The sequence below is a fragment of the Accipiter gentilis genome, chromosome 4 (genome assembly GCF_929443795.1).
Source record: "Accipiter gentilis chromosome 4, bAccGen1.1, whole genome shotgun sequence".
NCBI classification, from domain to species: domain Eukaryota; kingdom Metazoa; phylum Chordata; class Aves; order Accipitriformes; family Accipitridae; genus Astur; species Astur gentilis.
In genome coordinates, this window is record NC_064883.1 from 3,740,428 (window position 1) to 3,766,913 (window position 26,486).

At 37.5% G+C, this 26,486-nt stretch overlaps 1 protein-coding gene across 7 annotated transcripts in view; it reads left to right on the top strand.

The window, feature by feature from the left end:
• The window catches only part of SLC4A7 (solute carrier family 4 member 7), a 96,256-nt gene that overhangs the window by 15,364 nt on the left and 54,406 nt on the right, over positions 1 to 26,486 (top strand). For 5 of the 7 annotated variants that reach the window (XM_049798652.1, XM_049798647.1, XM_049798651.1 and 2 more), the window contains exon 2: positions 20,419 to 20,500. In XM_049798652.1, the coding sequence (XP_049654609.1) occupies positions 20,419 to 20,500 (82 nt within the window). Of the gene's footprint in view, positions 1 to 11,266; positions 11,371 to 20,418; positions 20,501 to 26,486 lie in introns of those variants that run through there. The other 2 variants (XM_049798653.1, XM_049798648.1) reach the window with 1 other exon arrangement.

Genomic DNA, 26,486 nt, shown 5'->3' on the forward strand with positions numbered 1-26,486 from the left:
AGTTGATCATAGAACTCTCTGTAGATGAGAAAGTCTTTAAGTGTCCTCTGCTGATTATGTAAGTTAATGTGTTAAACTTACTTGTAGCAGGTAGTTTGACAGAAGTCTTATTAGTGGGAATAATGGTTTATGTCAAAGTGGTTCAGAGACTAGATGTAATGAGACAGCCAGAATTACTTGCTTTAAACTGAATAATTGGATGTGGTTCTGTCATGGTATTCTAAGACCCCACTTGAGCAACAAGCAAGTCTTCTTTCATCATAGAAAGTGCCACCCAGCATACAGCTACAGCACAACAGAGAAGTTTAGGGTTGAGCACAGGGCAATTTGTCTTCCCTTGCAATTGAAGGCTGAGTGAGCTTTCTGGTTTTAAATACTGGTGAATTTCTTTTTTTCTAAGTCTCTGTTACTGTAATAGAGATTGCCTGTAATTCAAGGCCTGCTCATGATGTGTCTGTAAAGAAGTGGTCCCTGATTGTCAAGGCAATATAGCATAGGAGAGTTATGTTCATGGCTTCTTAGATCATGTGTTAGTATTATCCTGTTATGAATGGTAGCTCCTTCAGGGGCTTCCTGATTTAGAACAGGTAGAAATTTCCTCTGTAGTTTCATAAATTTCCAAAAAAAGCAGAGGATTCTTTTGTGGTGTGTCTTTATTGCTTTTTGTTAATGAAATCTTGGTGAAGAGCATAGTGTTTGAAAAATTGTATTTGAATCGATGCTTCAGAATTACTGTAAAATGTTAAAGGATATTCCCCTTCAGTAGTGTCAGCACTGATGGGTCTCCATTAGAATCATAGAAATCACAGAGTCATTTAGAATGGAAAAGACCTTTAAGATCATTAAGTCCAACCATAAATGTTTGTGCTTTCCATTAATATGCATTATTTGACAGTTGTATTGATAACAGTAGTAAAAAGGACTTGAGTCAAGTTAGTACGCAACACCTAGAAAATACATCAGTAGTTACCGGAAATATTTTTCTTCTTCTTGAGAAAGCTTAGCTATGTAATACAATACTGCTTTATAATGTCAATAAGTACATAGAGCTATTGAAATAGGAACATTATTATTTAAAGAAGAAGAAAAGGGGTGAGTTTCAGGAAACCATTGGTGAACTCTCTCTTCCACTACCCTCTTCTTCCATCTGTCGTCTTATGAAGTGTTAGACTGTGAATGCTGCTATCAGCATCTTTCAAACCTGCGTGCCTATCTCTGTCTCTAATACTACTTAATTATTTTATAACTTTTAGAAATACGGGTTTATCTTGTAAATTCAAATTAAGACCCAGAGTAGAAGTGAAGCCTGCTGACACAGTGGTTCCAAAAGTCTGGTATTGTGGTACAGTTCCTTTGTTGTGGAATGTCTTCGCGATAATACTGTTTGGGAGAGCATGCGTGTTTATGAATGTATATAAGTTGCTGATAACACTACGTGTTACCAAAAATCCAGTTACATTATGGAATTAGGCAAAAGTTGAAACAAACTTCAAATACATAGAATAAACTTTTCTTTAGTCTGCTTTCATGGTTTCACTTCCTAAACAGTAAGTGTAAATATGCATTGCAGTGTCTTCAATTGCTTTTTGTTCAACATACTTCTTTAACAGGTTGGTATTTGAGTATGCAGCTTGATTATTTTCTTCAATAGAAAAGGCTGGAAGTACCATAAGAATAGAGAGCATGATGGTTGTGCTCCGTACTATTGTACAATAGCTTCCTTTCTGACATTATCAGAATTGCATGTTTTTTTCCAAGTTACATAGCTTGTATGACTAAATTTCAAGTGTTTAAGCATTACGACATCAGGGGTCTGAAAAAAGCAAGTTATTTTCACTCGTATATCTAAATAACTTGCCCATGAGTGAAAATTTAGCGTTAATAGCAGCATCAGCATATACAAGTGATTTTTGAAGTGGACTGCTTTCAGGTTCCTCCCTAGTGTCCTTGTATGAAGGTTGTAATTCTAAACTGAACTACAGTTCGGTCTTTACTGGGAGAGCTTCTTTTTGGCACAGTTGTTCTCTCCCAGTGAGAAAGGGGTACATTACCCTTTCTTTGAGACCCTGACAGCGTACAGAGACCTCAGACAACATAAACACCTTTAGTAGACAGTTGACCTAGTTATAAATATTTTAAAATACCAATTTATTTCTCTTATTATGCTTGAATGATTTTGCTTTTATATATATATTAAACAATGATTCTGCTTGTATTGATTTTGATAAAAATAAAAACATTTAACTTTTAAAGACAGATCTTTTGGAAACCTCAGTTTTTGAGGAAGTCTGTAAAAGGTTGTTAAAATCAGATATGAGGTTATTGCTTTTATTTAAATTAATTACATCTCAGTCAAAAGCTCTGACTTTTATGCTAAGAACACCAAAAGCTGTATGTCATACTGCCCCAAATACAAAATTTTATTCAAATTTCAATAAAAATGTACTGTTTTCTTCCAAAGTTGAGTGCCTTATCATCATTCAGATACGATCTCATTTGATTAAGGTTAGAGCGCAGTATAAGGCAGGTTGATTCTTTTCTGTACGTAGCAGATTGTTACAGCATGCTGTTCAGTGATACTTTTCCAGCTTGGTTTATAGGCAGTTGATTTTCTTCTGTAGAGTCAGTCCTGTGAAGAAATCTGAGAATAATTGCAAATAATTTGGTGAATAGGTTAATTTCTCTGTGTGCACTCTGACTTAAGCTTAGTAACACTGGAAAAAAAGGGATGGATATGCTTATAATATGCATATGATCTAGGCAAATAAAAACTTTCTCATTAGAAACATCGGGAGTTGCCTACGACAAGTATATTCGAATTCTTCCTATTCGAATATTTCTTTACACATTGCTTTTGGCTATAGGTGGGAAAGTTTCAATATTACTGCTCTTAACTGTTGTTACTCATATATCGTATATTTCATTTTTCAGATTATTTTCTGTATAAGTTTGGGGTAGAAAACAGTCTTTTGGAATCATGGAATGATGAAAGCTTGGTTTGGTTGCTAGAAGCCTTCTAGTGAAGATGGTCTTCCTCCCAGAAAACCCTAAACATTTAAATTTATATTAATGTGTATGTGATTAAGAGATCTGATTGCAGAAATTTATTTGATATAGTAACACATCCCCAGGGCTGTAAGCTGTAGTTGTTCCTATTTTATATGTCACAGTAAAAGCAAGTCTTGGCTTATGTGTGTAAATGGCTTCTCTACAGGTTTGATAGTATCAGAAAGACGTTCTGGAGACTTGGTTTCTACATAGTTAGAAACCTCATGGATTTTTTTTTCTTTCTCTATTTCCCCTTATCTGATGTTTGTAGAAAATTCATTTGGCTGCCAGATGCAGTTGCCATTATCTAGATCAACTCTTGCATTTTTTTTCAGCATTTAAAAATTCCCTACTAGCTGTGAAATCCTGAATTACAAATGTTAAGATGAAGTTCTTTTAGCCATCGGGTGTATCATATTGCTGGAAGATCTTTTGCTTAGGTCTCCCATCTGGATGATATATTTTATCTATTTGTCTTAATGTTTGGTTTACTGTGTATTTGTCTCAGTGTTTTAGTTTTCTGTCTGTTAATGGGATCAATTATGTTTGTAAGGACATCCTAAAGCTATAGAATGAATCTCTCTTCAAGCTCAGGCAGAGAATGCAGGAGGAGAGTTTGTATCTTGGGGCATAACTTGATATATTGAAGCCAGCTTTAGAGTTGCTGGGGCTGGTCAAAATTGCCACGGTTGCATCTCAGCGAACATGGGTCTGATGTAAGCTTACTCTGCAAATTCAAATTTGCCTTACAAGAAAATCATGGCAGTAGAATTTTTATGGGTAGACTTTATGCGAGGCTAGATAATTGCCTGTCTTCCATAAGTCAGTGTGAAAGTCAAAAGCCTGTCTAAATTCCCTGTTCTGCATGCTCTAATTTCAATTAAAATCAGTCTTTCCTTGAGCTTGTATTTGTGCTACTGGATGACAGTATACAGATTAAGCTGCATAGAACTGTGGTCTAACTGTGGCTATATTGGGAAGACGGGTAACTTCTGCTGCTTATTACAAAATGATAAATAATGCCTTTGTATTGTTTGGGTAACCCTTTCAGAGAGCACCCTTTTTAGTAGTTGTTGGCTGGTTAGAACTCCCATGCAAACTGAAATGTTAATGGTGTCTAAAGTAGAGATTTCCAAGTGTTTTGTTAAACAAATCAAGAGTATCTAGTTTTCCTGCTCTGTGTTGGATGTACTCAACTTTTTTTACTAAATAGCCCCTCAAGTCTTAAGTTTACAGTAAGAGTCCTACAGCATTAGTTTTTCCTCTTCGCAAAGAGAAGTGCATGCATCTTTTTTAGAAGTACTATGTTGTAGCTTGTCTTTTATGTAGTTATTCACAAAAGGAGAAGTTGTAATAAATTTCAGTAGTTGTTCTTGAGACAAAGGATGTAGTAGCTACAAAAGAGGTAGGTTTTCTGTTCTGGCTAATTTTTAGATCTCTGTCAGATTTTCCCCCTTGCGTTTTGTCAATTGAACTTTCCTGTAAAATACATACCATGTACGATGGCATGCACAAATCTGTCGTGACTTCTCCCAGAGCCTCCTAGTCAGATAGACCAAAACCATTATGTTTCTTAGTACATCAGAAAACCAGCTGCTTCCTCTCTTTAAACAGAGACAAAAGGAGCTCAGCTGTATAGTTTTAAATGATGTTAGACAAGGCAATTAAGAAATAGAGGTGGATCCCCTATTAAATGTCCCTTCAATGATCCTTCCAAAGGATCTTAGGCTGTCTCCTAGAAGTTTAAAGTTCTGACAGTTTTTTGTCTAGCAACATCTTCTCTTACAAAGGTTATTTCAGACTTCTAAGATACTCTGTTATGCTTTAGAATTGCAGGAGGAAAATGGAAGAAATTTTGGCAAGAAAGTACACTTCTTAAGATATGGCTTCATGCTAAGGCTGAGATGGACTAATTAGTTCCTGGTGTCTGAAGGGGAGGTGTCATTCCCCCTTTTCCCTGTCTCCTTTACCATAAGCTGATTCAACTTGTGAAGCTGACAAAAAACCAAACAAAAACCTCAGAAAAACACCCAACGAACCAAAACAAAACCTGTCAGGGTTAGTTTTCTGAAATGAATGTTAACTGAGTTACATGTTTACTCTGTGATGAGGAAAGCATCACATCTAATGTAAGGTAAGGATGTTACAATGTCTAGTCAAAATACTGTGAGAAGAAGGGAGTGTGGCATGAATGGTATCTCTCCATTTTTCCAAGCTGTTAATTTTACCCAAGCTGAGGTATGAAGCTACAGCATTGAAGTGTGCCTCCACTGCAGTCCCAGTCAGTCTTGGCTAGAATTGCCCCATGGTCCTGCCCTTCCTGCTCTGGGCTCAGCAATCTCACCTGCTCTGCGCACCGCCTGCTCCTCACAGGTAATGAGTGGTGTCAGAGCTGAAGTGGCAAAATATTGTCACCGTAATTTTATTGCCGGATCGGTTTCCTGATCCAGAATGTTGTTGGTTCAGGTGATTGCCAGCACTAGCACAAAAACAGGAATCGCAGCTTTCTGTTACTCTCTGCCTTATTAATAAAATATATGTGGACTGCTGGAACTTATTTTTTTGGTAGTTGTGAATTTATCATGGTAGAGGCTTGCTAATACACCGGTAACGTGTACATTCAGCATGTGACAGTGGTAATAGTCTGACTGGTATTCATGGTAATTGTAGATTTCAGATGTCCTGAAGTTACTCAGCATGACTTGGGAGATGTGATTTGTGGAATGTATTTTGTATTAAAGTAATCTGCAGACAACAACACTTGAATCCTATATATTACACCACTTGCAAAGTCAAAAATTTATGATAAAATCCTGCCATTGTTCAAATTGCAGTGGTCATGAGCAGGCTTGGAGTTTTACTTCCATTCTGCCTGCCTTGTTTTTAAGAAGAAATGTTGTGGGTCAGCAGAGTGCTGATGCCTCCTGCGGTATCAGTCCTGCTACTGATGTTGGAAACGTTGCCTTGCCTTCCTGTTATAGTTTGATGAGCTTTGATTTGTAGGTAGTAATTTTGTTCACTGTAAGAATAAATGTGGTGTCAGTAAATTGTTACACAGATACTTGATTTGACTGGGATGCAGTTATATGAATAGTGGAAAATTTGAGAGACAAGGAGAGCTGAAGGTGAAGAGTTAAGCCTTGAATTCATGTGAATGGGTGAGATTCATGACCTTTCACTGTTCTATGAAGAGAAAGACATGTAGGTGAATAATAATTCCAAAATTATAGCATTCGTTGAAAGAGTCAGTTTTTTTATTTATTAGCTGCGATGTTTGGTGTTCTTGTCAAGGAACTGTTCTGTGTGAGTGTAGCTTGGTTTGGTTGTATTTGGAGAGTCTGTCCTAACTGGATAATTGGATAATTTGATGACTCTTCCCCCTCTTCTTTTTTCCTTCTGAGGATCTACTGTCACAGAAAGGCTTCTGTGTGCCTGTACTTCAAATAATGTCAGTACAAAACAGATAAAATTCTCTGCCCCATATTATGCTGCTTCATATCTAGACTCATCAGCTGTTCACTTCTGTGCTGTCTAATTATTCTAGGAGATGACTGTTTAATATTTGTACAAGTGATTGTAGAGCATTTAAACATATGGCCTTGGTTAGGTGGCCTTAATAGTGTTGAAACAGCCCTGGTTTATAGTTCTTGTGAACTTGCACAGTGATCTAAGAATTTTTTAGGGTAAAGAAAAATCAGAATATCTCTCAAAAATGCTGCCAAAATGCCGGGAGATTAATTTATGTAAAAGCAAGCAATGGCGGATATGTTATAGTTGTAAAGTGAGTAGCTTTGAATTTAGAAAGCATCCTCATTCTTTTGCCAAAAAAACCCCCCAACCCAACCCCAAAACCCAACAAATAAATTCCCGCGCTCCCCCCCAGCTCAATGCCATTTGCATGGTGACCACATGCTTGTACATGTTGAAGTGAAATTTTTGGTAGTGTTCTGTTTGAACGTGGTGAATTTCTTCCATCTGTCTCTACTGAGGGATGTTTTTGAGTCCAAGAATAAGTACTCTAAAACTTCACATATATCTTTGGTTTTCCTGCTTTATCGATGTATCCAAATCAGGACTGCCAGTAGATTAGTGACGTACTCTATACAAGAGAGTACATAATAATCTTGCTGTTGATGCTGATTCAGGTTACAGATTTCAGTGGTATCCTCTCTAGAGAGTAAATGCAGCTCTCGGAATGAGATGTAATTGTGTAATGTCAGGAGGGCTCAAATTAGTTATCTGCCTCATGCTCGCTCTCAGGATCTCATTGGCTTGTGACAGCTGTCCTGCAATGCGCTAAGAAACCCAGGAGTCCACTACTGGGACAATACACCAGAGAATATCTGCACAAATTACATCTATGTGGGTTTTTTTTTATTCCTCCTTTTTTTTTTTTTTCTCCTTTCCTTTTTCTTTTCTTGGAAACACTTAGTTCCATGCGTACGTGCCAGTACAAACTGAAGCAAGTTGAAGCGTGCTATGCAGATGTAGCTCTTGGGAACTGGCTGTTAGGTGGAAATACACTTGTAGGCAGTCAAACTGTTGGTTTTTATGGATAGTTTTATTTCATTAAATGATGAGCCACTGCCTATGAAGGTTTCTGTGTTCCCTTGCTAAGGGAATAACATCTCCTTAGAGGAATAGCTTATATTTTTATTTTATGTGTAATAGAAAACTTGTAGGAAGCTGTCTGTTCTTCTTAATATGAGTTACTAGGTTCCCATTTAATAAGAAGCTGAACAAAACCATCTGTACTGGTATTTGGCATACTAATACTGGACAGTTTGTGTCCTACAACTTGCTCCTGCATCACCTTAATTCCCTAGCACATTGCCTCCCTTCCTGACTCCCCTGTGACCTGCTCCCCCCACCCCCTGTGCTCCAATCCAAAATAAAACCTCAGTTAGAAGTACTGTCTTATTGTCTCATGGGTATTTCTTGGTTTTTTTAAATATTATTTTCTAGAGAAAGGTGCTTTGAGTATGATAGATGCTGTCCTTTCAGATACATGAAGAAAGGTGGCAGTGAACAGTGTTGGTTTTTTTGGGCTGCAATGTTAGAAAAGATTGTCATGTTAATTTTGTATAATTTGTTCATATAAGGAAGGAAGGGTTGAGTTTGGATTATGGTAACTCTCCCTCCCCAGCCGGCAAAACAGGATTTTAAAGTATCAATAGAAATCTCAAACAAGATCTACCAATTTACAGGGCTAGATGTGTGGGTATGTCAGTCTCCCCCCTTTGTAAGAAAACGAGCGCTCAGTTTCTTTATGCTCCTGTCTAGCTAGGTCTGTTAGCACTGGGCTTGAGCTCATGTGGGAAGTCCTGCCGAGAGCACAGACCTGCCCACTGCAGCTACTTCAAATAAAAATACGCTTGCGTCCTGCTGTCCTGGAATGGCAGATGAAGCACAGCTCTGCCTGCTAGAGGCTCTGCAGACCCTGCAATAAGGCAGTTTACAGCCACCTCATGCTAGACTAGGATCATAATTGCTTTCTCATTTTAAGAGAGAGAGAGAAAAAAAAAAAGAGGATTGGAACAAAGTGCTTGTGGCTGTAGTAGTGTATACAGCTTGCTGGTGTGTTAACGCTAGTGTTGCTGTAATATGTGATAGAGGATATTTTTACAGATTGATCCAGAAACTAGTCATAACAAGTGACATGAAAATTACTCTTCTAATTCATGGTAAACGTTTCTGCATTCCACCCCATGGTTAACAGAAGTTTTGGAATTAGTCCAATTTAGTGGATTTTGAGGGAATTTTTAATGGAAGCCCATACTACTTACAAGGAAATCATGGACTATGTATCACTTGTGAAAAGATTAAAAGTTTTGCTAAGAGCTCAAATGAAATCTTTCTTTTCTGTCTGGAGAATAGATATGTTTTTTTTTGGACCCATCTTTCCAAAAAAGTGCTTTTATAGCTGGAGATAAGCTCAAATAAGTGGAACTTGAAGGGGTATAAAAGTAAAAATTAAGAAGGAACGACTGATGGAAAAAGTGTGTAACAACCTTCATACACTTCTGCATCATCAAGCATATGGTTGAAATATTGCTGCAGCACAAATAGTTTTGCTCTGAGTTCTCACAGTGTTGTCACCAAACATGTTCAAGGATGTGATAATTTTGAATATATTTGCATACAGTTTGTTTTAGAATACTTCTGTAGTTATGCATGTTGAGACAGCTGCAGTTTGAAGTTGCTGTGTTGTTCTCCATCTAATGCGAAGCTTTTCCCTGGTATTTATTCTTAGGTAAGAGCAGACGTTTATCCACGAAGTATTTTGGTATGGAACTTGAAAGACAAAAAAATTCCATCTGTTTAAAAAAACTAACTTGTTTATATTTTAGAATGTTGGATTTTTCAGCTTGGCTCTACATGCACCAGTTCTTTGCTTTCTATTTTTTTTTTTAAATGAATAAAGCCTTTGAGTGTGTGGTTTTTTTTTTTTTTTTTGTTCAAGACTGACTGACTATTAACTAGGAATTGGTTCATTAAAGACTAGAAAGAGATTTCAATAAACTGCTTTAGAGATGGTTTTTTTTGTTTGTTTGTTTTTAAAGTTTCCAAATCAAGTAAGTATTCTTTCCAAAACTTATAAAACAAAAAAAATCAAAGGTGTGATTTCCACAGTGCCCCCCTGCCACGCCCGCATTCTATCCCAAAGGAATAGACAGCCTCTTCCCCCTTCACACACACATACACACAGAGCCTACACAAACCAACTATTTGTACTTTTAGAAATTGAAGTACTTCTAGTACAGATTTATGCTAAGGAAGGCTACATTAAAGTGTAGGAGAGCTACCAGAACACAGTTCAGCATAGCTGTTTCAGTCTTCATCTGAGTAGCTGAAGAACTGTATGAATCTGTTCTCTGCATTATGAAAAGAATAGGTTTGGTTTAAGATGCTCAGTTGAGAAGAGATAACTAAGAGTTAGGGTACCTGATATTTTTGTTTAACTTTGTTCTTATATGAATCATTTGGTTTATGATCACTTACAGCAACAGGGAGGCCTTCAATAGCTTGGAAGTGAAAAGATTCACACACGCATTAGGGTGAACATCTATTTACAGAGTGGAAACAAACTACTTTTAAACTCACTTGTCATCACTATCTGAGAATACTTTTATTAGCCTATGGTTAGAGAATTTTCTGGACTGAGAAAGGCAATGAGGCGAATTGAATGTGGTCTTCTGATTTCTGAACTGCTAGGTGATAAATACCATCTTCACAGTTGCACAGTATGTTTCTTTGGCTGGTGGTATTTGCCCCAAGTTTATGAACAGTACACTATTGGTTTTGTTTTGTCCAAGTTGTTCGTTTGTTTGTTGGTTGGGGTGGCACCAGTCCAGCTTCATTACTAGAGTTCTCGTCATCCAAGAAGTAGGAATGAAAGAAGAAAGAACAAGCAAGGCGGTGTCATGTCATGAAGGTTAAGTTATGGATAATGCCTTAAAGAGCCAGTTCTCCTATGCGTTCTATGATGGGACAAGGAGATTAAGGTATGTCAGTTAGAAGGGGGGGAAGAGTGAAATGAAGCTCTGAATTTGATCTGCTAGAGTGGAGGTGGTGTTTTTCTAAGGCTGTCTTAAGCAAGGAAAAAGTATAGCTACTCATATCATACCTGAAACAGAGAGCCATCTTACGCTAGAAGGATACATGAAATTAATTGCAGGTAACAGCATGGCTTTTTTTACTTCTTCAACGGGGAAAAAAAATAAACGAGGATTTTTTTAGGAAGCCCTCATTTATTTTGCTGAACAAGAATATATGGCTTATGTCAAAAAAAACCTACTTTGGAATGCGTATTCAGTGAAAGGTCGATAATACAGCTATAAACACACTTAGCAGATGTTTGACTTCTGGGTTGTTCTGTTCTGGGACCTGAGGTACAAATGTGCTTTCATTTTGTAGTGCTAATGAAGTCTTGGATCAGAGCAAAAAATACAACCTTGGAGCTGTTCTTAGCTGCTGTTGATGCAGAAAATGTTAAGTCTTGAACTCTGAGTTTCTTTTTTTGGTATTCTCTGAGCTGGAGGAATTGAAGGCATGCCGTCTTGCCCATTCTGCTCTTGTTTGACCCTGCAGTAGCTGTAATCAGTGGCCTGGGAGATGAGAGACTGGCGAGGGAGCGATTGGCTGCAGGGCTGGGGAGCAATTTCCCGGAGTACATCTGTGTCAAGCAGAGTGAGCTAAAGCAGTCATGTATGCGCAGTCTCTGATGTCTTGGGAGGTTCATTACAGGGTCTTGTACAAGGGCATTCTCCGCGTCTGCACATCAGCATGGAAGGAGCTCGTCCAGGGAAGAAAATGCAACCTGTATGTAAATAGCAGCTGTATAACTTAATAATGCTTCAAACATGCTTTGATGCAAGTGGCATTTAGCAACTGTGTCTCAAAGTGGTGTGCTACCTTAGAGTCACTAGTTGTGGAAGAAATTTTTGAAAGATCTGGTGATGGAAATAATACTTGAAGTAGGGATTTCTGTATTGGGGAAGGTATTTTCTGTGCAGTTAGAATTGCTTAATCATAGTAACTGGCTCAATTCAGAAAGAAAATGTGCTTTAAAATCATGAGAGTATACTACCAGATTTTTGAGAGGGGTTGAGTGTGTTTGGTTTTTGTTGATTTTATTTTTTTTCCCCTCTTTTGCATTATTTTGAGTCAGCTTTTCTTAATTTAAAGGTTATCGGCTGTGGCTTTGGGTAATGCTGTGCAAGTATAGCAGGGAAGTTTCTGGTAAAGAATCGTGAACAATCAATAGACTTATTTCCTTTTGACAAAAAAAAAGTGAACTTAATGAGCTGTGTAACTGAGGTAGAATGATCATGGAGATAGTGTTTTCTTCAGACTTCAGTGGCATAGCTATAAAACTCTGTGTGTGTGGATTTCTACAATGAAGCAGTGAACTCTAGTATTAGTATTAGAAGCTATTGCTTGGCTCTTGTATGGGTGGTCTTGATCACTGCCATTTAACTGCAGTGCAGTGTGTAATACGGATTGCTACTTTAGAGTTCCCTGGAAACTAAAATCTATGGGATGGAATTTTCCTAAGTCGTGAAGTTTTTAAGACCCATGAATTGTTTTATATAAATTTTGTAAGAGGACCACTAAACTGTCTATTTCCTTCTGTGAGCATAACAAGTAAGAGTTTCATTTAAATGCATCTGACTGCAGTGGTCTTTTTTGTTAGGGTCTCTGTAGTACAGTGATAGATTTTTGATTTTCATTTTGGTGCTACTTTCAGCTCTGGACACAGAACTGTGTCAGGCATGCATATGCCTAGAAGACTAGGCAAAGATCTGAGGTGAATAGTTACAAAGATTCTACTACTTCTGTTTTGTCTAACCATAATTTTAGAAATTGAAGTGAATGGTGCTATGAATTTTTTTGAATGAAATTTAGTGCTGTGAGGCAGTGATAAAATGCAACTTTGTAAAATGACTACTATGATGTTAGATATGCAACTTGATATCTTGTGTTGGATTGGTGACATTATTTGCCAACTATGCATGGTGGTAAATTTTATGGCTTGCAGAACACTCAGGTTGAATTCGAGTGGGCTTCTAATGTTAATTGAATATTCCTTTGCATTTTAGTCATGCCTTAATATTAATCAAGCCATCCTGTTTTCCTGTGTTCATTGTAATGAAATTTTTTTTGCCAAATTTCTGTGGTGTGCTATGGTTGATGGCTAGTCTCTACTGTGACCAGTCTCTTCATGCTTCCTTTACTTTCTGCTTTTTTCTCCCAATTTAATTTTGTGTTCTGATTAACACAAGCACTTTGTGTTTACTGTCCAAAGACTAGTGTCTGATTTGTCTGGGACATGGCTTGTCTTGCAGGTTGTGGCGCTCGGTGTGACAGTGGCCAGAGTAATGCCTGCTAGAACCACTGAAATAGATGTTCAACTGTGCAGAAAGCAAAACATTAACATGTTCAGAACTGCTTTTTTCCAAGAGTAGTGGGTTGTTTTTCTGTTGTTGTGTGGTGTGTTTGTTTTGTTTGGGGGTTTTGTTTGTTTGTTTTGGTTTTTTGAAAGCAGCACACGTGTCTTTCTTTACTGTCTTCCACATACAGTTTTGGAAAAGTAAAAGTAAAATGCAACTTCTGGAGAGTGTTATTGAAGTCTGTTGGTGTCTATTGGACATGCTCGTCCAAACAGGGTTTGTATAGCTCCTGTGTTTTTTCTAAGTCTTCTAGAAGCAGATTGGTCAGATGTATTTAGTAGGGTAAAGCTGAGCAGTTAATTAGAGGATTAGTGGGCTAGAAAAACTTCTCTAACCTCTTTCATTATAGCTATGGTCTTACTGAAATCTAAGCATCAGACCTTCCTGTGAGGCTCTAAGTATTGCTTTGATTAGGAAGATCTTTATTTACATGTGAGGATAGTTGTGTAAAATAGTAATTGTATAACCACAGATAAAATTCACAAGAAAAGGGCGTGGCGGTGGGGGTGGGTGGTGACACCAAAACCTTTGAGCTGTACTGGAGTCTTTCCTGTAGTGCTGTGACAGTAGGGGGAAAAAAAAAAAATTGTGGGAAGCAGCTGTTCCTGTGCAAATGAGACCATCTCAAATTCAACCAAGGGGGAACCCATCAGTATGGTATGCTTCCTATTTTAAACCTGGTGAGTGTTCTGTTTGTGAATTACTATTAATTTTACTCTCATCTGTATATATTTAGAGGGCAAGGCCAGCTAAAAATTGTATGCCAACAAAATGAGACAGGGCCCATTTATATTTGGTGCATTTTCCCTTGGCTGTCAGGTTGATGTTCTTGATTTAGAACTGGTAGTGTTTCATCACTTTGGCAACTTCTGAAGATACAGTATTGCTATGTACATCAATACTGTGCCCAAAGCACTTACTTCCAATGCATTTATAGGACCGCTTGTGCAGTTCAGCTAAAGACTGTTTAACAGGCTGAATAATACCTTCACTTTCTAAATTGTAGTAAGAACTGATTTTTTCATATCCTGGCTGTCTTTCAAGGAGGCAGCAACCGGAGATGCCTGCCCTCCTGGCCACCATAGGCTCATCTTACCTCTTGTTTAAAAGCAGAATCAGTCTGACAGAGAAGTAAAACAATATATTTAGAACTTACCAAGTGCTGCTGTTAGTTGTTCCTGCAGGTGAACCATGTCAGAAAGCCCTTCCTAATTTACTCATTCTTACCTAAGGCTACTTGGTGCTCTGTATGGGTAGCAGTGGGAGAGCTCTAATGTAGACCTACTGCTGATGATTGCCAGAGGTAGAATGATTGTCATTGAACTCTGCATACAGTAGTCCCAGATGGCATTAACAAATATACTAATTTTCTGGTTTCTTTTCTTTTTTTTTCTTATGGTTTCCAGGGTTGCTGTCACTGGTAGACTTGTAGTCCTGTGAAATTAGGAGATAACACTAGTCTTGTCTAATTCCCATCCCCCCTCCCCCCCCCCTCCCCCCCAAGTATTAGTGCTTATTAGGTTGCAGTTCTGGGAGATTGAATAGATAGGGAAGAGGCTGTATGTGCATTCTGTAAATTGGAGATGTATTTTATTTCCTGACTGCATGGAGTGTTACGTGTGCTTAAAACAGAAATGCAGGCTTCTGAAACAAACCACTTAAGAAATGCTGCTTTGAAATTGAATTATAAATTGCCCTACTGGTACTTAATTATTCTGAACAATATATTTCAGTATATATATATTTGTTTGTAACAAAACAAATGAGTTTGTGTGTGTATCTATCTATACAAAAAAGTCAGTTTTAAAATATTTGATATATGTACATACACATACCTGGAAAACAGTTGCAAAATTAGGTTTTGTAGTTCCTCTTTAGTTATCTTTGAGATATGTGGTCAAAATGAAGGTTTCAATTTCTTTTTCCAGCTAAACTTTTATTTTTCAAGCAGAGCAATATTGGTAACTTTATTTAATTTTATTTTTTTGTTACTGGAGCCTTGATGGCTATCATATCTGTCTTCTGAATGCAAATCCAACAAAGTGAGGGCTGAAGATATAACAAAAATCCTTCTTTGACTAGCCTTCCTAGGTCTAGGTCAAGCCACCGTTTTGAATTCTGTTTGCAATGATTTGTAAGTTTATTGGGAATTTGCTGTAGGCCTCTACTGTTGTATCCTCTTGACAGCATGCTGGGTTGGATGGATCGTTTGACCCAGCTTAACTGCTGCTCTGTACTGATGATGAAAGAACGAAGAACAAAGTATGAAAAGCAAAATGCACTGTGCAAAAATTCTCATATGCTGTTGATCTTGGTATGTAAATCTATAGTAGCATGCTATATAGGTTTACCAGTTGGGTCTGTAAGCAGTGTGTGCTCATGTTTTGAGAAGAATGGTTTGTTGGTGCCACATTCCAGCCCAAGAGCTACATCCTGTCTGCCAGATCTGTTGTCTCTACAAAGGCAGGGATGTATCCGTGGGTTCGTGGGAAGGAGGGGGAAGTATTCACCTTCTGTTCAAGCCAGAGAGGATGGGATATAATTACAGTCGTAAAGCAATATGTAGGTTCACTGTGATGGTGTAGGCAGTTGTAGTAGAATGGTTTCAAAATTAGGAGTTTTAAACGCTTGGCCAGGGACAGATGTATAAGGGAAAAACGTAGACATGAACCACCACTCCCCTGGTTGTTTGGAGTTTGGTGGGTTTTTTTTAGGTTTGGTTTTTCTTCATTTGTGTTTACTTGAATAAATGCTGCAGTGAAGGTTCTTTGTAGCATGAGAGTGGTAATGTAATTTTTTTTTATTTTGGGGGGGGATGGTGGTTTTTTTGTTTGTTTGTGTCCTCCTTTGTGCCCTACTTATTCCCATGAACACTAGTGCTATCTCTTCTGGTGCTGCAAGTAGTTTCCCAACTCTGTTGGGGAAGAACTTTGGGCTGAGGGGATGTAAATGGAGTATATGAACATTGACTTAGCTAAGTAATGGGTTTAATGTTGAGCTCAAATTATTCTCAACACAATTACTGTATTACTCTTAGATTTCAAAGGTTTACAGTTACCTGTATGAGCCATTTGTATGATCACTGTATATCACCAGAATTAATTGATTGAACTACATTTCAAGTTCCTTAAAAATGTATTGCTAGCAAGTTGTATCTCTTGGAAGTGGTTATTCGGTAATGCACTTTAACAGTGTGCCCATCTGAAGTCTGTCGTGTGTATGTGACTGCATAAGGTTAGGTGACCTGCATGGTGAGAAGAGCTTGTACAGATGACAGTGGAAAGTTTCCTTTAGATTTAATATTCTGTGCGTCATACTTGTGCCGGTCCACTAGACAGTAACTAACACATGCTGCTGGAGGTTGACAACTTAACTCTTGCAAACTTGAGTGCTTTCCTTAGTGATTCATGCAATTTAGGATTGGCTTTTTTTAAATACTGCTTTTTAAAAACAGGTAACGTTAATATTTTAGATATGAGGAGTGTACCATACTAAATGAAGATGAATATTTGAGAAGGTAAATAAGTGAAGTGTGAACAATTTCTGGATACTTGTTTGTCTGCAATGAAAGGGGAATTATTATTTTCTCCTGGATAAGAGGAACCTTACTGGAATTCTGCTAGAGCAAAGAGTCTTGAAAGTCTTGTCTGGTCTGCAACAGTTGAAAAGGTGTTTCTTTTTCATGCTGGGGAAAGTTGGGAGGCTGAGAAGACATGTAGTAGTATATGTAGGTACCTCTGGCTGAATACTATGGTTTTACTGGGAGGTTGTTTCTACAGTACATTTGTGAGTATCCACAAATTTGGTGTTAGGGAAAAGTATACTTAGTGTATTTTAATACAATGTACTCGGAATTTTTTTTTTTCCTCTGGAAGTACTCTGGATTTGTTCTGATTTTATAAATGACCATCTTCTTGTGAAAAAGCAAACCAAAGGTGAAGGCTTAATCTCTCCTTGGGGCACCTTGGTTGCTGCTTGTCTTGTTTGTTTCCCTTCTCAATTGTTTTGTCTCTTGTCTGAACAGAGAAGGTACATACATTCCAAGTTAGTCTTAAATTTTGCTTTGGCAGCTGTTTTTTGGGCATCTGTGGATTATTGTGTGTAGAGTTTCACATGAAATGGATGGTAAACTGCAGAGGATGCTTGCTCTAAGATAAAGTAATTCTCTGTGCCTAAAAAAGGGAAGCTGATGAGTTTCAAACAATCCCACCTCTCTTTTTTTATGTATGTAAAATGTTCAGAAAGTAGAACATATAACTGGAATGAGTGTGTTTTGATTCAGCAACTGTCACAGTTTTCTCTCACTTTCGTGCCTTACACTGACATGGTAGATCTTCTATAATTACTGGAAACCTATTCCCTACAGACTTTATTTTTAGCAAGGAAAAGGTTGTAGCTTGGAATTAGTTTTATAGCATATTTGAATATTTTGGGTTTTTTACCTGACCTAAGGCAAAAGCATTTTATGATCGGATTTGCTATTGGCATCACAAAAGGTTATGTTAAAAAGTTGCTTTGTCTTTTTCTAAACAAAGGCTGTAAATGATATGCTTTCTTTATGTATGATATTTGTGGTTGCTAATGGTTTATTCTTGGAAGAGTCTTTGCATATGTTGAGTACTTTGAGATAGTGATAGAAGGGTTTGCAAGGGCATGCATGCCTTTCTGTAATCTAATCTCAGAAGACATGTTACTTTCACATGATGTGGTTTTGAAGGCTGCTTGTGTATGTATACGGTTGGCAAAGTACCTCTGTTACTAAAGCAAAGGGTGATAAATATTAATAACATGGTATAAGGCGTACAGCAAGTACGATTTCAAAATGTTATTGGGAGATAAAAATATTTTCTTCTATGTGTGTTTTCCCCAGTGTGTATGTAATTTTCTACCAGCATGCAGTAGTTTGTATAACATGGAGAAAACCGTTGTATACTCCTCAAAAACTGTGTGTTTGGCAAGCTTCCAAGTGTCCTGAAAGTACTTTGGGGGGGTGGGGGGGTGGAAGGGAAGAGTGAGATACAGGATATTTCAGCAGTCTGTGGCTGTAACAATGAAGCTAATTGTGGAAGAGGTTTTAATAGTGGTTTTCTTAATACTAAGTTTTTTCCCTCTCTCGTAAGACACTTAAGATAATTTGGAGGATTTGTAATACTTCATCTATTTCCGTCTCTATTTTGAGTTTTCTGGTAATGTGCAGGATTTGTGTGTATATCCGTTTCTGTGAACTGCAGTGTACTATAGTCCCGTAATCTTCTGTGTCACTGACATAAATTGGAAAGTAGGTATGCTTGACGACTCCTTGGTAGTGTTACGGCCTTACCAATGGAGTTTAATGTTTTGCTGTACTTATTTGGTACTTCAAAAGATTGATTAACTTAAGCTTTTTAATGGTGCTACTTAGAGAACTCTTTTTGCTATTGGGTTTATGCATGTTAATTTTTTTCCCCCTAATCTCTGTTGGAAAATCCATCTTCAGTAAAGATAACAGCCAAGACTTTGCAGCTGCGTTTTTCCCTACCGCCAGAATGGTTATCAGAGAGATAACAGAGGCCAGTTACATTATGAAGGCATCTCCTAGAGGTCTTTTCAATTTAATTTTGGTGTGTAGGAGACAGGAATATACTCCCCCCCCATCTTACCACCATGACACTTTCTAAATTTCTGCCATTTATTAATAAGTCCTTGTAACATTTTCACAGATTTGCCTGCCCATCAGACATGACTTTTGTTTAATCAGTTGAATTTTTTAATTGTAGCTGTCTGGAATGTGCAGGAGTTTTGATTTTTCTGACATGAATGAAAAACTCTACTTTTGCAATGTAGCAATAGTGACAAAGTTAATGTTACTGTGTAACGCCTTTCTTGAAAACCCTATTCTTTCGGACAGGGCTCAGAATTGACCTTTATTTAGTTTTCAGAGGTTTATTCTGCCATGCGCCACTCTTTTCTTTTGTATCTTGCTTATTTACATAGTGCCAGCTGAGTTTAGGTGAATGTCGACCCTATTAGGGTTCCCAGTCCCTGTAAGAATCCCGATTTAGGCTTCCATTTTTTCCTCATGAAACCATTACTACAGATCCCATGTTGATCGATGTAAATGCACCAGTGGGCTGCTGCCAGAAGCAGTGATTAAACAGGTTTATTTGTGGCAGATCTAGCTGTCATATGACCACAAGAAAAGTCAGTTTGGTGAACTGATCCAATGGAAAACTAATTAAGTTGTTTAAAAAAATAAAAAATAAAAACCATTGCTTCAGCTCTTTGTATCTGACTTCATGATTGATAGATGTGACTTAAGGAAAAAAGTGTGTGCCCAAGGAAGTAGAAAGAGCAGGGACAGTATTCTTTAGCAGTTATCCTGCGGTTATACATGGTTAGATGTGAAGTAAAGCATTACCCTTAGGGTAGGCAGCAGTTCTTTTGGCGAACCAGTTCTGCCAGGAGGCTGTAATTTGTGAGCTGTTCAAGTGGACTGTATTCTAAGGAATGCAAACGTTTGGAGAAGGGCAACTTTAATGTTCCGATGTCAAGTCTGAGATGAGATGATGAGATTTCTACTGCTTGGTTATTTTAAGTCTGTTCCCCCCCCCCCCCCCAAGATTGAGCAAAAGGCAGTGTTTAAAGGTCTGCTTTAGTGATGTGCTAAATGTGATTGGAGGGCACGTTCAGAGAAAAGCCTCATTCGTGAGACTACCTCTATTTCAAATACTGTGCTTTTGTGTTATGAGTAGTATGGTTTCAGTAGTAATGGAATCTGAACAGATTGTCTCGCAACTGCTGTTTTCTAACTTTGTGCGTAAAACCACGTGAATTAGGTACAGGTGTGGTCAACACGCTGTCTGTGGAAACCCGAGTGAAAGGCTTATTTTGATCTTTCTGAAACTGTTGGTGTAGGGAGAGACCCCCAACTTTTCTAACTTAAATCTTTTGCCACCCCTTTGTATAATGTTTGGTTCATGAAAACTTCTTACTCGTGCTGGAAAATCTCACACAGGAATTGTCCCTTAAGCAAATGGGTTCAAGATTTCTGAATGTTAACTTACGTAACTTTTAATAAATTTGCCAGTTGAAGTAGGGTCATTGCTGTTGAATGTAAAACTAAAAGAACATCGCACTCCTGAAATGTATGTTCTGATCCTTGATACAACGAACTCGAGAGCACTGCAAAAGCAAATTGCGTGGTACTTAGTATATCTGTTGATGTACTCTGATTTTCCTTCAATACAGGGTATGTTTTCTTGAAGAATTGGATCGGTAGATTTTCAGTGACATTTCCTTTCTCAGTTTTTAAGAGGTGAAAATGTGTTGTTCTAGAAAACTTTGACAAACATCTTCAGAACTGCAGAATATATCTAGGAATTTAGAAAAAAATTAGTTGTATTTAGTTTTAACTTAAACTTGTGTTTTGTTTCTGCAGGGTCATGATGAAGAAGCTGTTGTGGATATGGGCAAAATCAGTTCTACTATCAATACAAACTTCGAGAAGGAAGAACTAGAGAGTAAGTTTGTGGTGGTTTTCTGCTTGCTTAATATGCATTTTTTGGCTTGGGATAAAAGATCTATTTTCCTTCAAGTGCAACCAGTATTGCTAAAAAGAATCAGGATTTTATGGCCATCATGAAATTCTAGGCATAAAACCAGTGAACAGCAGATGACATGCGCTGTTTTTTGTCTCTGTGCATGCTAATAAATGCTGTTACTCAAACCTCTCACAGAAAAAAATATTTTAAAAAAATATTTATGAAGCTTTTCAAGGAAAGCTTGCTTCTGAGATTGTAGGTTTAAAAAAAATGATTGCTGTCGGTAAGTAATTTCCCAGCATGAATGATGTCAAGTTCTTCGGGGAACAGGGGCCATGAAGGAGATGTTTATTTTGTTTTCTGAAAGTTAAGTATGCAGGTGAGTGTGGCCATGCACTTTAAATACTGAGTGTCTGAACAGATAACAGTGCTGCTAGTTCCATGGTAAACTGTACATTCTGCAATGTGCAGTCAGTTAAAACATTATGGAATCCTGTTAGTCTTCATTATTTGACTTAGGATCCTGCATTTAGTGACAAAAATGGCATCTAGTTTCACATGGCAAAATGTGAAAGTAGATACTTCATCTAAGATGCAATATCTTACTGACTTGAAAAGGAAGTAGATTGGGATGAAGACTCATGGATGCTATTTAGTGAAGCCAGAGGAAAAAGCTAGGGAGGTCCAGTGTTAGAATTTTATTTGCTCACCTTTCACACAGAATGCTCTGAAGCTTAATGATCACTTGCAAAATGCTAGAAGACTATCAGTAGATTCACTAAGTAGCTTTTCCTGACAGTACCAACTCTTACTGCTTCAGAACACTGCAGAGCCATTATAGCAGCAGTTTCTAGCTGAGAAAAGTTGATTTAGGTTGCTGTCATGTTTTCTTATACTGTGGTCTAACAAGAGACAGTTTAAAGTGATTAAAGTTGTTTGTTGCTGTTCCAGTGATACTCTTGCGCTGTTCCCTTCAGTCTGTTACTGCTTTCCATCTTGTACTGACACTTCTGTTTGTCTGACTGTACCATAAGCCTGGTATGTTAAGCCAGCAGAAAATGTAACAGTCCTGACAGAGGAAAATAATAAGAAAGATCTCGGCAGTGGAGCACCCAACACCAGATTGCCACACAGATGGACGTGTGCCAGCGCTGAGCGGAGGAAGGAAGTATGAATATGAGGCTGAGATGCAGCAGCGGAGGCTGCAACAATGCCAATTTAGATAGGGTTGAGCTGTGGTAAAACCACTGCCATGTCTGTTTCTGCAGCGAAATTTTCAGTGCAGATTTAAGCTGTCTCCTCCTTCATTTTCTTCTTTTGCTTTTCTCTGGGAGATCACCCAGAGAAAACATGTATGTGTTTTGCAGAGGGGCAGGGGTTAAGGGGAAGCAGGCATTCAGGGAGTAGTGTGCCCTGCAGCAGCGTGAACAGCTGTAACCACAAAGAATGATGTGGGAACATGCAGCCAGATCACTTCCCCAGTCTCTTACCTAGCACATTCGCAGGAGTGCTTCAGCTAGTACAATGCTGTAGTTACACAAGATACTGGGTGGGAAGGCAGGGGGTTCAGGCCGCTTGAGGCAATTTAAGCACTTGCATTGCTGGCTGTGGAAAATACCCCTGTCTTACTCATGGCCAAAGAATAAATTAAGGTGGAACCAAGACTTCTGTTTCATGAGCAATTGAGTCGACATCAACAGCTGTTGAAAGGTGGAGATGAGGAGATCTTACTGTCCTCACCTTGCTCTTAGCCATGCAGCCTTACCTTTCCTTTGGCTACCTCTGACTCTCGTTGGAGTGGCCCAGTGTGTCTCGACGTGTGAGAGGGCTGGATATACAGAGGTTAAACAAATAACTAATAAGTATCTGAGAAGAAAAATGTATCCAGGAGGATTATCACAAGTCTGAAGCTCATGTAGGCACACATTTTCACATATAAGTAGGAATTATTTTTGGCAATTACATATATTTAGTAGTATCTTACATATTTGTAAGAAAATTGGTCTTTTGGGTTGGTGTTGTGTTTGGTTTTTTTTTTTTTTTTTAAATGGTAGAATGGGGAAAGGGAGGGACATATATTTTGACTTTCACCAGTGGAAACTGTTCCAAAGTAAGAGCAAGAAGTTTTTCCATTCCTGTACGAAAGAGAAAGGTATGAAGTACAGTTGTTTATGACTTATAGTTATCTCCTCTGAGATTCACTAAATAAGAGATTCTTTAGATTCAGTGTCTTTTAGAGAATAAATTTCTGTGAACTTACAGTTCTGTTTGTTTATGAAATCATTAATTCTAGTATTAAAACCTTGCTAGGGGAGAAACGGAATTGTTGGCTGAAAGCAGGAAAAAAAAGTGTAGTATTATTTTTCATTACTGACTTGTGAACGTTTTCTTACAGGCTTAGGAAGACCTGTAGACAAGCATTAGGTATTTTAAGTGTTCCAAGACCTGAAACTGTTTCAGTCCAGTTTTCCAACTTGTTTTTTCTGGTGACTTGAAGAGGAGTTCTAGGAATTTGGAACCTTTCCAGAAGCGTGTGTTGATTCATTTTCAAGGAGAAGCAGCAAGCAATTAATTCAGTTTAGCTATGGTGTGAAGCACCAAACCTTTAAAAACCAGCATGGTCACGTGATATTTAACTGCTTTAAACCCTGTACAAACTAATGTTGATTGGTTTGATGCTGTAGAAGGCATAATTTTGCTACTAATACTAAAGCAAAGGTTTCTTGGTGTTGTCAGTATTGGATACTTCCATTTTCTGGAAGTTTTGGGATGAAATATTAATGGAAAGAGGGCCAGATGCTAAAGGGGAAAATAGGTCTTGGAGTTAGGGCTTCCCAAGCTCTGCATTCTATTTATGGTGTCTGGGAAAGTGTGGTACATACCCAGAGTGACAGTGTTTAGGTTAGAAAAGTTAGGCACAGGCTACTTGTTTTTAACTTTCTTCTTGTAAAAGAGAAATGGTTAGAGATGGTAAACTGCAATTGTGGGCAGACCCTGTGTACTAAATAAAGGTACTGCTCTTTTCTGAAGCTGTAAGGCCTTACTTTGCAATAACAAATGTCAGTTTACAGAAGAGCTAGAAAGGGGAATAACATCTTAAAAATAACATTTTTAAGAGCACCTCATGTTCTTAACTTGATGCCAGACTCTGAGCTGCCATGAATGAGAGTAATACGAAGTAAGGCAAGAATACTAATGGCAGAGGTATTTCATACCATCTAGTAAAAGGCATTTTCTGTTAAGAACCATATTTAAGGAAATCTTTCTTAAACCTGAGTTAATATGTTTGGCTTGGTATTACCAGGACCTATCTTTTTAAATGTGTAGTTAATTTTCCACTTTGGTTTGAGGATGTATTTACTAGATATAGTTTCAGGGAAAAGGAATATATGTAGTTATTCTTAGCAGACCAGTTACAGGCACAGCAAAGATAAGGAGTTTACACATAACAGAAGTCTTGTTCCAGAAACAATCTGAGGTCAGGAGTGTGTGTCTCAGTAGACTAGTTTTCTGTGGCATAAATCCAAGAAGCAGCTTTCAAGAGTTCAGATGATTTAATAGCTACTCTATTCTCACACTATCCTGTGGCAGGTCTAAGTAGTGTTTACATTTCAAGTGACCATATTATCTCTCATACCTTGTGATGGTTTAGAGCCTTATTTTTCCTTTAAAAAAACAGCTGTGCTTTTCAGTTTATCTTAATCAATAAGGACAAGTAACTAAATAATCCTCCATTTTTCCCCCTCTAGAAGTGAATATTGTATATCTAATTGGAAAACCTGCTCTAAAAGTGTTTTGCAGTTTAACATGTTAGGTATGACTAGTTAGAAATTTTTTTCAGTATTATGAAAGGGCTTTGAGGAACTAAGAGAACTTATTGGCAACTTTGTAGTAGAATGTACTGCTAAGATTTTTTTCAGGTAGCTGGTTTACTATTATTCTACCTTTTAGATACTTCTAAATTGCAACTCTTTAAAACCCCATAAATAGTTCCTGTAAAATCTTTAAAGAAAACAAATTGTACAGGAGCAGGTAAACACAAGTAGTACAATAAGACATTGTAGCTGCTGGTACTTTAAGATTGTGCTTAGTATTTACGTTTTTTTGTTCTGTAATAAGCTGTACTAATTTAGGCAGGCAGTACAGAACAGGCTTCTTATAGTTCTCAAGCTACAGAATGAATGCTTGAACCTTTATGAGACCCCTTAATGGTCTAGAAAAGAACTGTGTTTAACAGAAAAAGGAATTCTGAAATGCTATTTCTCATGAAATTGTATCTTTTTATGTGGTCAAAAAGTAGGAAAATATGATGTGTAACTGCTTCTGAAAACAAAAATTTAGGATGGTCATTAATGATTCTTGCAGACCAGCTTTCATCCATCCTCTCTAGTGATATCCCTGGACTGGAAGGATCTTGACAGCTCCTTAGTTGAGTTGAACTGTGAGCAAGCAAAAACATGTCTAATTCAGGTACAGTACAGCTAGTCAGGTATATGAGACATTCTCTGAGTCATATGCAACATCAACAAAAGGTTTACTTGCACCAGTTGTGCTAGTAGCTGGTGCAGGATAAATTATTTTGTCCTTATTGTTCAGAAATAAATGTTAGCTGTACTCAGAGCTTCTCTATAAGTCACAAAAACTGAGGATGTTTTTCTACTGTGATTTTTAATGTAATCTTGATTAAGTGAATTTTGGAATTAGGCTGCATTGCTACACCTTTGTCACACATGTTGAAAATTGAGTTATAATATTTTTTGCATTATACAGTCCACATCTTGCCCTGTTCATTTATGCAATATTCAGAGAATAATTGTCCTCAACTTTTTTTTTTTACCTGTGGTGTTCATCACAGAGGTAAATCCTTAACAAATGCTATCAAAACTGTTTTCAGACTGCCTTTTGAGAGGGAAAGTTGGCAACCTGATTGTGTAGATGTAAAACTCAATAGGACACCCAAAGTGACTAGACACAATTTTCATTGTGTCATTGGTTTTGGAGAAGGGTTATTTCTAATTTCTAGAATTTTCTTTTTGGAAGTTGTTTCTGACTCTGCCAGACACAGTACTTAAAAATTACTATAAATTCTGAAATGTTTACTTGCATGTTAAATTACTGGAAAGACGTACTGTAAGCTCCTGGCAAGTGAAGCTTAATAGAAGTTATCTGAGACGAGATTTTTTTTCTGTTTTTACATTTGAGACTTCTTGATGCTAACCTAACAAGAACTGAGTATAAAAGAAGCATAGACTAGTGCACTCCAGAATTAATATTCTTTAGCTAGATAACGATTGTATAAACTTAAAAAAAAATAATTAGCAGTTTTGATACCATCATTGCTCTCATCTTTGAGGGAAATTACTCTCTATTCTACAATATGCATACCCTCCAATTGTTACAATTTCTAATGAGTAAGGCTAGATTATCTAATATTCACCTTCCAAAAAAGAAAAAATGACTCAATCACATTGTCTATCCTCTAGTAATCGTTTTTCAAAGTGAATCGGTGTTTAAACTTGAATGAGTTCATGAGAACATCTGCAGCAGACAATAACTTTGCTTATACTGAAATCTTCAAAATCCATTTTGGGAAATGTCCATGCCGATTTTAGCTTTTCTTCTTAAAACTGAGTTGTTTTTAAAATGGATGCCATTCAAAACAAATGCCTTTTACATAAAGATGTAAAATACATATTTAATGTGAAATAGACTGAGATGGAAGCAATGCTTTTTAAAAGTTTGACATAAAACTGTGTCCTAACATTTTTTTTTTTTATTCTCAAACCTGTTTTATCTGAGAGAACATTATGTAGTCTTTCTGTTCTGACTGCCTCAGAAACTTTATAAAAAGATAACTAACTGCAGTTTTATAATCTGAAATACACATAAAATTGGTATTCAAGTAGTACTGCCATAAAACTGAAGTTTTACCAAACAGCACCAATTGCTACTTAAAACTTTCAGT